Raw genomic sequence first — 17,759 nt, 5'->3', positions numbered from 1 at the left:
TGAGTGTTAAGTTTTTCAGGCTAGAAACTGTTTTGCATATATCCTAGGACTCACCCTCCTTTGAAGGCTGGCTAGCTTTTACTTTTCAAGATTTATCAGGCTCCCCTCCAAGAAGCCTCAAGTGTCTCCACTGAAGTCATAGTATCCTTTGTTTACTCTCCAATAGCACTTATTCTGGAGTGTATTGACTATGCTCTTGTGATCTCCAGACAGTTTTGAAGAAAATACAAAGCTGTGCTAATGGCCTTGGTCACAGATTCATGCTTTTTAACCTGGTAAAAAGGTTGATACTGTTTTCTATCTTTATTCATCCCTTATTGTTGCTTTTCCTATTTTCCCATTCTCTATAATGACTATTTTGGAACTTTTCTATTCTTCTCAAGTACTCAAATCTATTTTTCCCTTTACTTGGAGCAGATGACTAGCTGCCTATTTCTTTGGGAAATGTGAAGCTTAGGGATAGGAGATCCTTCATTATCTTTTCCACCTATCCTTGAACTTGCCTGTACTTTTCACTCAGTATTAACTCTTGTCTGAGAGGAATGTATTCTTGCTCTCTTCAAGGCTAAACTTGTCAATTACTAGTGGACATTAGGCCTTTTATATCCCTGTAATGTCATTCTCTCCTCACGTCCACAGCCTCTCATCTCTAGAAGAGCCTAAAGGATTTGTGGAGGAAGATGGCAGAAACACCTGAGGCACTGTTGTGTGTGACTTTTTCATACATGGTAGAGAACCACCATCTGGGGTCTTTGACATTTAGAGCAATGGTTTGGGTTGGAGGATGGGGGAGGGTAATGGGAGTCTGATTACCTATTAATTTTTTAAAAAAATATATGTGGGTCTCTGTTCCTTTTTCCTTTCCTCTCCACCTTAACCGCTGCTCCCAATAATATAGACCTGACCAATGATTTCTAATGTAATTTGCCTTTAGTAAATACACCAGGTTTTCATCTGTTAACAGGGTTCCCATACTACCTGGTTCCTCACATTGCTGATTTAGAAACAAAGTTCCATTTGGAAACTTGAAGCCAGAAAATGTAATCATCCTCCTTCTTGTCATAGGGACAGTCATAAACACAAGAGTTCTTATCTAGATATCCTGATATCTTATGAGACCTTCCTAATGATTTATTCTCTTACATTGTCTTCTCTCTGTGTCTCTGGCCTTCTGCTCCATAGTAATCACACTTCATTTTGAGCCATTTCTTTGTTCTTCCCCTAAGTTACTCACAGTCCCCTTCAAACATAGGAAACTCATTCTTCTATATTATAACAGGTCTGGGGAGAGAGTTTGGCATTGTCCTAATTCCCTAGTATAGCTTATAATACATTACTCCCCTGGGCTTTTTGAACAATTCCTGTTCCAGTGGAGAGCATGTGGTTCACCCGAATCTGCCTGTGCGTTTCTTGATTGCTACAATTTATTGAAACTTCCTTGTATTCATTAGGAATTTAGGCACATGACCTGTAATTTTCTTACCCCTCCAAGTTCTTTTTTTTTAAGATTTTATTTATTTATTTGACAGACAGAGCGAGAGAGGGAACACAAGCAGGGGGAGTGGGAGACCTACTGAGCAGGGAGCCCGATGCGGGACTTGATCCCGGGACCCTAGCATCATGACCTGAGCCGAAGGCAGACGCTTAACGACTGAGCCACCCAGGCACCCCACCCCTCCAAGTTCTGCCATTATCTTGGGCCTCTTCATGTGAATAACTTCATAGTCCCCTTTACTTTTTTGTCCCCTTCCTTCTGTTGATTACTTATATTTTATTTCAGCCATGTACATCAGTAATCTTGGATCCCTCAATAAGTCCCTTCTCTAAATAAATACTTGTTGAATGCTTCTATGTTTTTTTTTAATTTTGTTTCATCAATTGTCCTTTCTTTCTTATCCTTTACATTTGTGTATCATTGCTGCTTTACAAAACTGTTTAACATTTGTTATCTTCTAGATTCACCCAGTAGTTCTGTGAATTAAGTTATTTATCAAGTTTGACTCTTTTAAAAACTTCTTTATTGTGGAAAATTTCAAATGTTTACAAGAAAGGAAAGTACAAGAAATCCTGTGTACTTATCAACTAACTTTATCGATTATCAACCAGAGCAATCTTTTCATCTATATTTCTCCTCTGTTGCCCCCCCCACCACTGGTGATCACTTTGAAACAATTTCTAGATATCATTTAATCTCATATGAAATATTTTAGTATATATTCCTAAAAGATAAGCATTCTTTTAATAAACATAATTACAATAGTATTATCATACCTTAAACAATAGTGGTAATTCCTTGATATCATTAAATATCAGTGTTCTGATTTTCCCTGATATTTCATAACTATTTCCTCCCCATTGACGTGTTTGAATCCAGAGCTAAACAAGATGCACACGTTATATTTGGTTAGTATGTCTCTGTAGTCTCTTTTTATCTCCATCTTTTTCTCTTTTTTCCCCTGGAAGGTTATTTCTTGAAGAAACCAGTTTTATTTTTCTTTAGTTTTTGTTATTTGCTGTCTTCATCTCTGACGTGTTATCTAGCATGCTCATCTACATCACAGGTTTCTTATAAACTGTAGAGTTTGGTAGGCTTGATCTGATTCAGGATTAATTTTTGACTTCATATAGGTCAGAAGTTTTTGACCTTCATAGGTACTTCATAGGTGGAATGGCCCTTCCACCAGGAGATACATACTGTCCGGTTGGCTTTCTTTATGATGTGAGCACCCTTTGTTGGTTATTGCTTTGATCCACTATTTAATTAGGAGTTTAAAAAGTGGTGACAGTCTGATTCTGTTATCCCTTCTTCACCTGTTATTTGGGGAACTTATATAAAAGGCCAACTTTGAATTTTAAAGCTGTTTCTTTGTAATTTCCCAGAATGGCTTCCTTTGGATGGAAGAGGAAAATTGGCGAGAAGGTCTCAAAGGTCACTTCCCAGCAGTTTGAAGCTGAAGCTGCCGATGAGAAGGATGTAGTTGAGAATGAAGAAGGGAACTGGCTTCATGCCATTAAACGTAGGAAAGAAATTCTCTTTGAGGGCTGTGCTGAGAAAAGTAAGCAGCTGAAGGATGAAGGAGCCAGTTTGGCTGAAAATAAAAGGTATGTTTTTAGAGTTTTCTTATAGAGAACAGTTTACATTTCTGTCAGTAATGAGATGAAGAGTTATGAATTCTATAAATTCATGTTTTAAAAATCTGATCTAGGTGCTAAATTAATCAAATAAGTAAGAAGTTTTAAAGACACCTTTAAACAGTCCCATGAAGTCTGAAAGTTTGTAGAAGAGTCTTTAAGATTCTTGGAATGTCTGCTTTGCCATCATTTTTGTTCTGTCTGAAGAAGGGTAAATGCTAAGTAAAATGTAATCCAAGTTCTTGGTTGGTAGGAGATAGTTTAGTTTCTGGAAACTTCCTCCTTGTGTTATTATATACCAGACAAATTAGGTGTTTCCTGAAGGGCTTTGAGGGCATGTGCTTTTTTTTTTTAAAAGGTGTTCAGTTATCCTTTTCCATTGGCTTTTATATACTTCAGTAAATATGGTTGGTGCACAGGAATTTGACAACAGTTTCATTTATCCTCAGGCCTTCCTCAGCTAACCTCTTATACTTCTCCTATTCACCCTTTACCCTTTTCTTTTCTTTTCTTTTTTTTTAAAGATTTTATTTATTTGTCAGAGAGAGAGAGAGCAAGCACAAGTAGGGGGAGTGGCAGGCAGAGGGAGAAGCAGGCTTCCCATGGAGCAAGGAGCCCGATGTGGGGCTCGATCCCAGGACCCTGGGATCATGACCTGAGCCGAAGGCAGACGCTTAACAACTAAGCCACACAGGTGTCCCTCCCTTTACCCTTTTCTGTTTTCCTTTTTTTTTTTTTTTTTTCCTACTTTCTTGTTCCTTTTCCCCTGTCTCTGATTAGGTCTTTCACTGCGACCAAAAATCATTCTTTCACAAATCAGTGGGGACTGGACCCATTGATTAGTAGATTCTATAGAGAAAGCTGGAATTCTCTACAGAGGAAAAGAAAATGATCTGTATCTAATACCACATACAAAGATGGACTCTAGAGAGCTAAAAAAAATCTCAGTGTGAAATGTAAAACTACACAGTTAATGAAAGAAAATATGGAAGGGTATCTTTATAACAGAGGTGGAGAAGGACATTTTTATTTTTAAAAATTTCAAATCTATATTAGAGTTGAAATAATAGTTCAATCCCTGTGTTCCTGCTAGCTAGATAAAAAATTCCAATAATTGCTTTATTTATCTATTTCTATACATACATATACATACACTGACATGTAATTATAAATTTACAATTTTTTTTTTTGTGATCTGTTTGAAAGTAAGTTGTAGACGTAATGACACCTCTCTCCTAATTTAGCGTGCTTTTTATAAGAATAAGGATATTTTGGGGTACCTAGCTAGCTCAGTCAGTGAAGCATGTAGCTCCTGATCTCTAGGTTGTGAGTTCGAGCCCCATGTTGGGCATGGAGCCTACTTAAAAAAAAAAAGAATAAGGATATTCTCTTACTAAAGACCATAACTGTCAAATCTGTGAACATTAACAGTTCTGTAAACTAATATGCAGTCCATATTTAGATTTTTCTAATTTTCTTTCTTTTTTTTTTTTTAAAGATTTTATTTATTTGACAGAGAGAGTGAGAGAGCACAAGCAGGGGGAGCAGTAGAAGGAGAGGGAGAAGCAGGCTTCCCGCTGAGCAAGGAGCCCGATGCGGGGCTCGATCCCAGGACCCTGGGATCATGACCTGAGCTGAAGGCAGATGCTTAATGACTGAGCCACCCAGGCGCCCCAAGATTTTTCTAATTTTCATTGAAATGCCTTTTACAGTTTTGTTTTTCTTTTTTAAACCAGGATCCAATCAGAGTTCATACATTCCATATTTTTGTTATATCTCTTTAGTGTTTACTTAGGTCCCCTACTTTATCCTCCATGATACTGACCTTTTTGAAGAGTCTAGACCAATTTTCTATTTGATTGTTCCCATATGGATGTCATTTAATTTGTTCCTCTATCTCATGTGTTTCTTATAAACCGAGGTGTGGAGATTTGATTTAGATTCTGATTGACTTTTTGGCAAGAGTACTTAATAGTCAGGTTTGTGCTTTCTATTGTATCATATTAGGAGAGGAATAATATCAGGTTGTCATCAATGCAGCCATTTGAAAGACATTATGCCTGTGTCAGTTTGCTGTGTTTAGTATCGCTGAAAGTCATATTTTAATAAAAATCTTGAAACATTGGGGTGCCTGGGTGGCTCAGTCAGTTAAGTGTCTGCCTTCGGCTCAGGTCATGATCTCAGGGTCTTGGGATCAAGTCCTGCATCAGGCTCCCTGCTCAGCAGGGAGTCTGCTTCTTCCTCTCTCCACTCATGCACTCTCTCTCTCTCTGTATCTCTCAAATAAATAAATAAAATGTTTTTTAAAATTTTTTTTTTATCCTTGGTGAAGGAAATATACTGTATCTTTCAAATAAAATATTTAAAAAATATATTTTTTTATCCTTGGTGAAGGAAATATATTAAGAGAATTACACTAATCAACACAAGGAGTGTTGTTTTATTTGCATTGAGGATATGATTTTGAGAAGATACATGTATGGTCAGCAGGAGTAGTATCTGAATAGGTCAGTGTTTAGGACAATACTCTTCAGATCATCTAAAGATCTAAAATCAGGCCTGTGTGCCTTTGACTGGTATCTTCCATGTGGTAATGAGAAATTTGAGAAATTAAAAATAGTACTGAACAAAAAGCAGTTTTTTTCTCTTTGTTCTTTTTTCTTCTTCCCTAATTAAAATTGGTGAGGGTGGGTATAAGATTCCTTGTTAGTCATTTTTGTCATGAATGAGTCAAAGTTGAAGAAACAACATTTTAGTTTCTAGATCTGTTTTTATTTTTGATTCTTGGAGTAATCTTTTATTAATGTATTTTAATATAAAACATCAAATGGTGCCTAAACTATAATATATTAGCATCTCAAATTGAAAATGAATGATGGAAAATAAATAACAATCAAGGACAATTAACATGTTACATTATATTCTGAATTCTATTTATGGTATTTTAGGCATAAAAAGTTTTCTTCTGTAGAACTTTGCAAGATTGACTGTTCTGTCTTATTCAGAAGAAAACCCACTATAAATTTTCCACATTTAGGAAATCGTTTTTAGAACATTGATAAAACATCTTTAGAAATTCCTGTAAATGCCTGTTAAAAGTTCATTGACTTTGTTTTTGCCCTTTTCTCTAGACCACACTAGTGAGCAGGAGGGAAAAGCTATTCAGTTATTGCCATGGGAGTCCCTCTGAATTTCCTGTGGTACAGGGGAGATAGTAACTCTGTAGATAAAATAACTCTTGTTTTCTGCCTGCATGCCAAAACATTGAGTCATTTCACCAAAATCAGCTGGGTTGGATGCTTTATTTTGAATGAAGAACACTGTGAAATGATTGAGTTTTTTTTGCTGGTTAGCATTTGTTTTGGAGTAATATATACACAGCTTTAGAAGATAACTAAACAGAATAAAAGGAATCTAGTGGGATTGAACAGTTTGGAACTCTGTGCCAAAACTAAATAGAAATAATAGTTTAAAAAGACCTAAGATAATATTAAACTTAAGTAATATGAGGAATAAAACATAATATAAGGAGGAATAGTGAAGCTAAATTTAAAAAAAGAAACACTTCAAAACCTCAGTGCCTGTCTTCTGAATCAACTTCATTTTTTTTTTTTTAATTTATTTATTTGACAGAGAGATAGCGAGAGCAGGAACACAAGCAGGGGGAGCGGGAGAGGGAGAAGCAGGCTTCCCGCGGAGCAGGGAGCCCGATGCGGGGCTCGACGCGGGGCTCGATCCCAGGACCCTGGGATCATGACCTGAGCCGAAGGCAGACGCTTAACGACTGAGCCACCCAGGCGCCCCATGAATCAACTTCATCTTTAAGCATCCTCATTATCACTACATTTTAGCCACACTGGCCTTCTTTGTGTTTTTGAACACAGTTTTTATACAACTTTGTCCTATGATGCTCTGTCTGAAAAACTCTTATCTTCTGTTTTCTGATGTCTCTCTTCTTGTCCTTCTTATCTCTACTCACATGTGGTCATCTCCGTGAGTCCTTCTCTGAGCATCCAGTCGAAGGTAGTGCCCCAAAATTAGAACAGTTTGTGGCACCTATCAGACCCTCAAATGAAGCTGTAAACGTAATGAAATTCCGATCAAAATCCCGGCAGGCTTGATTTTGTAGTAATTGACAAGCTTATCCTAAAATTCATATGGAAATGCAAAGAATCTAGACTGGCCAAAACAATTTTATGGACCAAAAAACATGTAGAGAACTTACACTTCTTTATTGCATCAGCACATTCTTGAATGCTGTGCCTTAATAGTGTCATTGTGAGAATGGACATCTACAGATCATGAAAAGAATATAAGGTACAGAAATGACTCACATTTATGTGCTAGTTGATCAGAGTTAAAACATCTGGTTATCAAAAGGCATAATTAAAAAAATGAAAATTCAGGCCACAGACTGGGAGAAAATATTTATAATGCATATATCTGACATAGGACATTTTCCTAGACTACATAAGGCACTTGCGCAACTCAGTGGCAAGACACTAGCCAATTAAAGAATGGATACAAAGTTTGACCTGAAGCTTTACAAAAGAAGTTACATGAATGGCCAGTAAGCACATGAAAAGCTGCTCAGCATGATTAGTCACCAGAAAACTTCGAATTAAAACCACAGCATACTACTACATAACCACTAGAATGCTAAAATTGAGAAGACTGACAATATCAAGCGAAGATGTGGAGCAACTCAAAGTTTCAAGCCATTGTTCATGAAAATGTAGAGTTAAACATACAGCTTACCATACAATCCGGCAATCTATTCCCTCCAAGATATTTATTCAGGAGAAAGGAAAACATATATTCACTCAAAGACTTACATAACAATGTTCCTAGTAGTTTTATTCACAGTGGCCATGAAGTGGGAACAATCAAAATGTCCATCAACAGGTGAATGGATAAATCAGTTGTGGTGTATCTATCCAGTAGTATCCTATGGAGCAATGAAAAGGAATGATTGATGCATCCAAGAGTTATTATGCTCAGAGAAAGAAATCAGAGTGTATATTATCTGTTTCCTCTGTGTAAATCTCTCTAAAGACAAATCTAATCTATAGTGACAATCCTATTGAGTGATGAAAAGGAGTGATTGGTGCATCAAAAAATCATTATGTTTAGAGAAAGAAGTCAAAGAGGGCATACTGTCTGATTCCATCTATGTAAATCCCTAAATGGAACTCTATAGTGTTGGTCTGGAGCCAGAAATTGGGGTGGGTTGACTGCAAAAGGGCCTAGGGAACATTTTAGGTTAATAAAAATGTTCTTTATTATGAATAGTTGTGGTATTTACATGGGTGTATACATTTGTAAAAACTCATTGAAGGGCATGCTTAAAATGGGTACATGTTTTGGCATCTAGATTATACTCCAGTAAATTTGATTAAAAAAAAATCAGGGGCGCCTAGGCAACTTGGTGGGTTGAGCATCTGACTCTTGATTTCAGCTTGGGTCATGGCTCAGGGTCACCGTTTAGCCTTTTAAATTATTTCCTGTGCTCCGGGAGCAGTGGCAGAAGTCCCCCGTCTGGAAGTAGGGAGGGGGAATTTTGCAGTTGCACATACCCCCAATTCTCAAGTTAGAATCTCACCTCCTCAAGTTAGCCTCTCAGAGGTTGTATAAAATCATGTCACTTTTTTTAGTTCTTTTTTTCTCTTTTGTAAAATGATGGTAAAGATAAGTGCATCAAAATATGGAACAGCTTTGAACTTGGAATGAGTACTGATCATCAGAATGGTAGAGAAGTAGGGATGCCTCTAGAGGAATTGCTAGAGATGGAGGAAGGGAGGAAGGTTGATGAAGAAGAGGGAACTGCTTGTACTTCCTAGGATATAAGCTTTTGCCTCCTTGTGATTTTCTTCCTTCCTTCCCTCCTTCCTTCCCTCTCTCCCTCCTTCCTTCCTTTTCTTTCTTTCCTCTGTCTTTCTGTCTTTTTTGCACTTAATATTTTCTAATTTAGTTTTATTTAGCACTTAGAGTGTGATCTGAACACATGAAATGTAGCGCAATCCAAGTGTGTTAATGTTATCCTTTCTCAAAAGGCAGCACAAGTTTTTGGCATTATAGTCTCCTGCTGTCAGTTTACTTCATTGGTAACTAACTACTCTTAGAAAACTTTCGTTTGCAATTGAATGGTTTTTAAGATCTGAAGTTCTAACTTACAGTATTTATGATTCTTTGTAACCAAAAACTGGTGTTCTCTTCTATCTAAACACTAAGTAATTTTGATGCACAGGGACAGTATTGTGAATATAGTGAATAAGAGTGTGGATTTTGAAGTCGTTTTACCTCTGTTCAGATCCTAGCTTTGTCATGTCTGTCTGTAAAACCTTTGGCAGATTATTAACTTTTTAAGTGTCAATTCCTCATGTGTAAAATGGTAAGACTTCTCTCATAGACAATTGGGGGATTAAAAGGCAAGTCCATGTGAAAGAGCTTAACATGTCACCTAGCACCTCGGAAACATTCAATAAATGTACTTCAGATATTGTATTTTAGGATTTTATATGTGATTGGCACATTTCATGTAATGTTAAGATTTTTCATAAGTTATTTTGTGCAGACACCTTTTTCTTGAATCTTTCCTAACTGGGATATACCTCTCAGGAGTCACAGTGTGAGTCCCGGCTTTGATATGTTGGCTTTCAAGGTTTCAACCACTAGAGGGTGATGTTTGATTATGTAGCTAAGTTGTCTGATTTTCCTCTGTGGGAATTAGTGTATGTGTGTGAAGCAGAAATATAATTAGAATTTACCGTGAATCTTATCTCTTGTCTAGAAAAGTATACGTATCAAAGTGAACGTGAAGGCAGTCTGGCTGTGTGGCACGCATTTTATTGACATCAGCATGGATCTATTTAATGACCGTGATCTTCATTTAGATGGCATCTGTTCCTCCCTCTCTTTTGGTTTCTTCTCACTGGTATACAAATAATACCTTGATAACAACCATTTAAAAAGCTTCCCTTGCCTGCACATGCCCTACCATTTCTTTACTCCCCTTTCACCACAAACTTCATTTCTTGATGAATCATCCTCTGGGTCTATTCCAGTCATGTTTCTATTCCCACTGGTCCCCGCAGCCACTCTTGTGAAGGTTTTATGACCTCTGGTCATCATGTCCCTGTTCCCATTCACAGTACCTGTCATCATTCAGAGTAGTTGACCCCTGTCTTCCTAAATACACTGCTGTCTCATCTACAGCACCACACTCAGGTTTTCTCTTTTGTCTCACTGTCCACTTCTTAATCTTCTTTGCTTCCTCCTCTTGTGTTCATTTTCTAAATATTGGTGGGCCGCAGTATTTAGGAAGTACTTCTTGTCTTTTCTATATCCTTTTTTCCCCTTCTTAAACTTACATAGTCTCCTCCTTTCAGTACCTCTCTATACCGATGACTACCGAGTATGCCTGGAGTGCTGTCTTCCCGCCTGAATTCCAGACTCTTAAATCTCCAGAGCTTACTTTATACCCACTTGGATGTCTAATTCGTATCTCGAATTGAACATGTACTAAGGAGAACTCTTGATTTGTCTTGCAAACATCTGGTACATTTTAGTCTTCCCCATGTCAGTAAAAGGCATCACCATTTACCCAGTTACTTAAGCCTAAAGCCAGGAGGCAGCTCCACGGGGTTCTGTGCCAGTACAGAGCTGGTCAGCCCCAGGCAGCCCTGACTGCCCGCCGCACCTGCTGTTCTCACGGTCGTAAAGCCCTGGCAGCTGCTGCTGGTCAGCCCAGACAGCCCGCATTCATGGTGCTACCTGACGATCCAGTGATGGTTCACAGCTTGACACTGGCCAGATTGGACCCAGAGGTGCTCTGGAGCAAGTGGTTCACACACTGAGAAGTGTGAAGGGTTAAAACCTCGTGGGGTAGAATTTGGTGGGAGACAGGGTAAGGAAGGGAGCCGGCAGAGAAATTCTTTTCCCTTCTTCCTCTTACTGGACAGTTTCCAAGACACACAGGTTTTGTACAGTCTTCTGAAGAAGTTCTACAAGATTAGCAGTCATCTGTTTGATTTTGAAGCTGTTGCCAGCTTAGCAGATGCCTTGTATTTATTCTCCCTCTTTCCTGCCTTACTTCTCTTTTTTTCCCTCACCCTTCCTTCCCTGGGATCCTGCCCCCCACAAAGAGTAAGCTTCGGCCTCAAGCTCTGTTTCCCAGGTAACCCGAGCTAAGATGGTATCCTGGATTCTTTCCTTTCTTTTTTTTTTTTTTTTTGCTCCTCATATCCAGGTTAAGTTGACTTTATTTTTGAAACATATTTTAAATCTTCTTTATCCTCTCTGTTTTCATTGCTGTCATCCTAATCTAATCTACTCTCATCTCTTACCTGGGTCATTCAGGTGGTCTCCTAACAGCTTTCCTGTGCTTGTTCTTACCCCTCTACAGACCATTCTCCTCCCTGGGCCTGATTGATCTTTTCAAAATATAAATCATGTCTCTGTGTTGCATCAAATCTCTACAGATTCCGCATCACACATGCGATTAAAGCCACACTCATACCGTGGCCTCCTAGTTCCTAAGTGATCGTGGCTTTAGTTTGCCTCTTGCACCTCTCATTCCCCTCCCTCCTCCTACTATAGCTGTGCTGGTTGTCTTTCCTTTCCTCCAACAGTCAGGTGTTTGACCCTCCCTTGCCTCGGGCACTTCCCTTTGTCCAAAATGAACTTTCTCCAGATCTTCAGTTAGCTGACTACTTTTTTGTCAGTCAGATCACAGCTCAAATGCCTTTCTAGAGAGATCTTTTCTTACCACACATTCGGAGTAGCCATCCGGTTACTCCCTTTCACATCCGTCCACTTTTTTTTTTTTTTTTTAATCCGCACTCATCATATTTTAACGTAGGTTTGTTTTCTTTCTCTGCCTTCTTCCTGCATGCAAACATTCTTGAATGGAAGATCTAGAAAAATAGTAGGGCCATTTTATATCTTGTTGAATGCTGCATCCTCAGTACCTAGAATACTACCTGGCCCAGAGATGATGATTAATAAATATCAAATGAACAAGCTGATAACTATAGAGCTCATTAAGCTTGAAGCGGTAGTAAATTAGAAGTCTAATTGGGAACCAAGTAGTTAAACACTTTGGCATTGCTGTCCCATAAATGAGTGTGCTCACTTGCTTGGCTTGATCACCAGCTGTTCTTGACCTCGGTGTAGGGCTTACCTCATGCTGCCCCTGTGTGATCGCTGTGCCCATTCTCTTTGCACTAGCTTACCAGCACACGGTTAAGGTTGTCTTTAAACTGGCTGAATCAGACTTTGGTCACTTATTAACCACAGTGACTTTAAACCAAGTTTTTATCTTGTAACACTTCCTATCCAGCAGCTGCAGTAGGGCCGTGTCTGTTCAGTCTGTTCCAAACCGAAGTTGAATTAAGAGATACGCTGGAGCAGTTACGAGAGACCATCGATTTATTGGGTGCCAAGTTTCCTGTGATGCAAAAATGGAGGAACTGGGTGGTGCCACCCTTTGTTTGTAGGCCAGGAGAAGTTTATCAGGGAGAGATGAAAAATGAGGGCGGAAAGGGAATTCAGTAAGCTTATGGTAGTGAAGTAAATGCCCATCAGTTGCTGCTTTTTAGCTGGTGGAAAACCCGCTCACTTGTTCCTTTAAACCTTCACGTGTCCTGTGGGCATAAAGCACATTTCACTTAGCAAAGCCTTCAAAATAAAAGCACCATTGAGGGGGTGGAGTGGACTTTTTTTGCCCTCAAATCTGTGTGCCTGTGTTTGTACATGTATATGTTTGTATGCGTATCTGTGTATACATGCTGCCTAATGAAAAAAAACAGAACTAGTGGTGGTCAGTGTTATCTGAACTTCTCATTTTGTATTTTGTGATAATGTAAGCAACTTGAGGGGTGGGAGGGTGGGGATGGGGGAGGCTGTCCTGTTTTTCAGGAATAACGCTGTTGGCATTTTGGACGGGACAGGTCTTTGTTGATCAGGACTGCCCCTTGTCTTGCCGGTTGTTAGCACCCCCAAACCCTTGTCGCTAGCGCCTCTAAGTCATAATGACAACCAGAACCGCCTCTGTAAATTGATAGAAATGCTTGCCATGGGGTGGTAACGGTTCCTGGTTGAGTTAGGCAGAAAATAGGACTGAAGGTGAAAAGGACATTTGACAAATATGACAGATTTTAAGTGGTTGGACCAAGTAATGCAGGGGTTGGCAAACCACAGCCAGTTTTTATAAAGTTTTATTGGACGCAAACATGCACATTTGTTTATGTATTATCTGTGGCTGATTTTTGTGCGACAGCAGAATTGAGCAGTTGTGACGGAGACTGTATGGTCCACAGAGCCTGAAATACTCATGTGGTGCTTTACTGGACTGACCTTGGTCTCTGGACCAGCCCCTTTCGCTAAAGCCAGAGACTCCTGAAACCTCACACATCCCAGGGTCTTAAAGTTCTTCTGCTCTACCTAGAATTTTAATCTCTTGGTTCTTTCTACCCATATTCCCATTCTCCTAGTCTTGGGATTTCTTGTAATTTCTATACCTGGAATGGTAAGCTGGAACGAAGTAAGAATTAAGGTATTTGCTACTTTTGTTTTAGGGTAAAATTTGTTTTCATTTCTTTCCTCTTTTTTTTTTTTTTAATGTATTTTCAGCATGCTAGTTCTTGTCCCACTTTTCATGTCTTTCATGCTTTTCTTTGCTGCTTTCCAAGACGTCTCTTGAAGATAAGACAAATGAGGTAGATAGAATCTGGGATATTAGCACCTTCTGTGTGCCTGGCCATGTTCTGGGTGTTGTAGAGAGTACAGGTGAATCTACCCTTTGGTCCCTGAACTCAGTGAAGAGAAGATAAAAATACATGGAAAATTAGAGAAAAATGAAGTGGGAGACAGCATTGGGGTAGTTGGGAAAGCATTAGTTTCGTGACTGTAAGAGCTAGCTTCCTGGTTTTCACAGGATTAGTACCACGTGCCTGTGGACCGGTCCCATAGCTGCTGTCTACCTTTGTTTCCTCTTCAGTAAAATGAGAACAAGTAATGCCAATCTTGGAGGACTTTTATGAACACTAAGTGAATGGACTTTTTGTGAGAATAATTGTTTATTAAGTGATGGTATTGAAAGTACTTTGTAAAACATAAAGTATTTTAGGAACACAAGTGATACTATGTGGCCAGGTGAGTGGTACTCATATGGTCTTCATGAAGAACGGAATTTTAGGGCGCCTGGGTGGCTCAGTTGGTTAAGCGGCTGCCTTCGGCTCAGGTCATGATCCTGGAGTCCCTGGATCGAGTCCCGCATCAGGCTCCCTGCTCGGCTGGGAGTCTGCTTCTCCCTCTGACCCTCCCCCCTCTCATGCTCTCTATCTCATTCTCTCTCAAATGAATAAATAAAATCTTTAAAAAAAAAAAAAAAAGAACGGAATTTTAACTTGGTCTTAGAGGAGAGAGAGCCTTTGAATAGTGAAGAGGGGGAGGAAGGAAATCCTAGATATTCATATGTTTGTGTACTGGGGGACCCCCATGAACAAAGAAAGACATGATATGTGGGTGGGGATTGGGCCCATACGCAGCTGAGTGGAGCAGAGTTGTGGGTGGGGGGTAGTAGAAAAAAGATAGGACTGATAAGCTAATACCAGAAGAAATAGATTCACTAGTTTTAAGTCCTATAGAATTTACTGCTACTCCATTTCTTAGAATATTATGAGTAGGAGGATTATTATGAAGGAATAACTTAATTTTTCAGAGAATAGAACATAGCAGATTTGCAAAGTTTTTCATGTTGTGTCTGAAATAACATTTGGAAATATTTAGAGATAGGCTGGAAGCCACCCATAATTTGCCTGAAGAAGTACAAACGCTTTCTTTTTAGGTGACATAGTTACCGATTTTAGATATAGTATCATTAAAGCTTAGTCTTACCAGGAGACTATATTCCTTTTTTTTTTTTTTTAAGATTTTATTTATTTATTCCTGAGAGACAGGGGGAGAGAGAGAGAGAGAGAGAGAGAGAGAGAGAGAGGCAGAGAGAAGGAGGCTCCCCGCTGAGCAGGGAGCCGGATGCAGGACTCGACCCCAGGACCCCAGGATCATGACCTGAGGCGAAAGCAGATGCTTAACCATCTGAGCCACCCCAGGCGCCCCAGGAGACTAAATTTCTGGGCTGTATATACTTTTTGTTAAGAACATTATAGGGAATAGCTATAAAGAGTTGAAATGGGTGTTAAGTATTGTTGAGTGTCATGTACTTTTTTCCCCCCTCCATTATCTGTTACATATGAGTTTTTCTAGTACTTTTCTGAGATGTATCCTACATGGTCATGTGGACTTTATACTTTTTAACAAGTTGCTGGATTTAATTTGTTAATACTTTGGGATTTTTATGTTTAGCTTATGCACTAGAAAGTCTTCAGTGATTATTAGGATTCTCTTTTTTCAGATAATGTATCTTTCTCAGGACAAAAGCATTCTTTATTTTTATTGCTAGATTGTCCAAATATGCTGAAACGCATTAGGACTCTTAAGACTACATTTTTAACTGTGGTATTTAAAACTGTGGCTTAGGCAGTGGCAGCTATTTCGTGGTCAGGGCCATAATGTCCTCATTTATCCCACGAAGACTGTTTGCCACTCCTGTGTCTACCTTATTCCTTCAGAAATTATTGATATGTGTCAGGTCCCATCGTGTTAGGTGCTGCACCTGCGTGTACCGGCGTGTACACAGAGCTTCTGGTTTAAACAGACAGAGAAATAAATGTAAAGTTTCAAGTTCTATAAAGAAAAATAACTGGGTATCATGAGCCAATATTCGCAAGGATGATTTAGGCAAGGGGGTCAGAGTGAGCCTCTCTGACAAAGCAAGAAGGCAAGTTGATGGGGTTTAGCTAGGGAAGGGAGTCCTATTTATTATTTCGCCTTTTGCATACTTTGTGATTTTGTCATATATTTGTCATTAAAATAAAATAAGGTCACTTGCTATAGTCCTGCCCATTTACTTACATGTTTTAATTTGATTCAAGTTATTCCATGATACTGGAATTAATGTCTGGTGAATTTTATTTTGTGACATTTGTGTGTATGCTCCATGAGTGAATAATAGAGATGGTAAAATAATTTTAAATGATCTCTATATCTGAAGTAGAAATTGGGAGATTAAAATTGTGACTTTTTACTTGTTTTAGAAAACAGGTTGTCTAGCGTGGTAAGGAGGAGAGGGCAGTTGCTTTCAATACAATAACAACTAAGAAACATCCTGCACTAGGTAGGAGTTGGCATCATTGTTTTAATTTGCTTTGGAAAATGACCTTTATTCAGTGTGTGTCCACCTTGATGTAATTTCAGAGCTCCTTCCTACTGTTTCCAGAGGTAATTGATCCACCCTAAGTTGTTTGTTCTCGTCTGTAATAAATTAAACACTCTTAAGATATGTTTATTCTTTTGTGTAAGTGAATAGTTGAAATTTAAATGATTACTGAAAGTGGACTTTTTGACTTAACCTAATCCTGTGTCCACATAATTTCAATAAGTGATCGTGACTAAAACTCGGAGCAGTTTAGGATTTATTTTGAAAGTCTCCATCTATCTTGTCCCTTGCCTGATAGACTCACACAGGGACTCTGGTCAGAGCAGCATCTCAGCACTTCTTCCCAATCCATTTCCCCTTCCCCTAAATATGTGTGTTTTGAGAAAATATGCAGTGATTAGGAAGTATGTTTTTTCTCTTTTATTGCCTTTTCGTTCTTTTTTCTTTCTTTCTGAGCTTAACTTACATAAGGAAATTAGGTTCCTTATGATGAATGTTCGTTGTATTACTTACACATTATTTTGTCCTTGCTTTCTTCAGAATGCTACTCCAGATGCTAGACAGAGAACTTAAAGTTTTTAACTTACCCAGTTTTTTTGGTTTAATTCAGAAAATTGATCATTGTCTAAAAGTTGGACCCTAATTTACCATACAATTGGAAGTCACACAGCTTTCACACAAATTAAATCTATCTAAAACTACTTTCTTTTTTTTTTTTTTTTTAAAGATTTTATTTCTTTATTTGACAGAGAGAGAGACAGCGAGAGCAGGAACACAAGCAGGGGGAGTGGGAGAGGGAGAAGCAGGCTTCCCGTGGAACAGGGAGCCCGATGCGGGGCTCAATCCCAGGACGCTGGGATCATGACCTGAGCTGAAGGCAGAGGCTTAACGACTGAGCCACCCAGGCGCCCCTGAAACTACTTTCAATATCATTGTAATGTCTGTGTGAAAGCTCTTAAAAAATCAAAGAAGTAAACTAAACTTTTAATTTCAAATATTATATTCCGAACAAAGGAAAGCCACTTCCAATAAGAAAATATAAACTGAGCCAGAAAAGTTATTTCTATCATGAAACATTTTTGGGTACAATTATTGTAAATATTATTAGAAATACAATATAAAATAAGGTGAAAACCATAGTTTTTAATGAGGAAATAAAATTATGAATGTTAATTATTAGCTAGGGATTTGCTAAAAATGTAGCTGTATAGAAATAGCTTTTAGAGGAGGCGCCTGGCTGGCTCAGTTGGTAGAACACACAGCTCTTAATCTCAGGGTTGTAAGTTCAAGCCTCATATTGGGCGTGGGCCTACTTAAAAAAAAAAAAAGAAAGAAAGAAATAGCTTTT

General features: G+C 38.6%; 1 protein-coding gene across 4 annotated transcripts in view; it reads left to right on the top strand.

Annotated features, from left to right (window-relative positions):
• TTC33 (tetratricopeptide repeat domain 33) overlaps window positions 1-17,759 on the top strand; it is a 36,830-nt gene that overhangs the window by 1,137 nt on the left and 17,934 nt on the right. For all 4 annotated transcript variants that reach the window (XM_036068476.2, XM_036068477.2, XM_036068474.2 and 1 more), the window contains exon 2: window positions 2,881-3,102. In XM_036068476.2, coding sequence (XP_035924369.1) covers window positions 2,882-3,102 — 221 coding nt within the window. In that variant the 5' untranslated portion in view covers window position 2,881. The remainder of the gene's footprint in view (window positions 1-2,880; window positions 3,103-17,759) is intronic.

This window comes from Halichoerus grypus, chromosome 2 (assembly GCF_964656455.1).
Source record: "Halichoerus grypus chromosome 2, mHalGry1.hap1.1, whole genome shotgun sequence".
Lineage (NCBI taxonomy): Eukaryota > Metazoa > Chordata > Mammalia > Carnivora > Phocidae > Halichoerus > Halichoerus grypus.
Note: the sequence above shows the minus strand (reverse complement) of the source record. Positions and strands in the feature narration are given on the sequence as shown.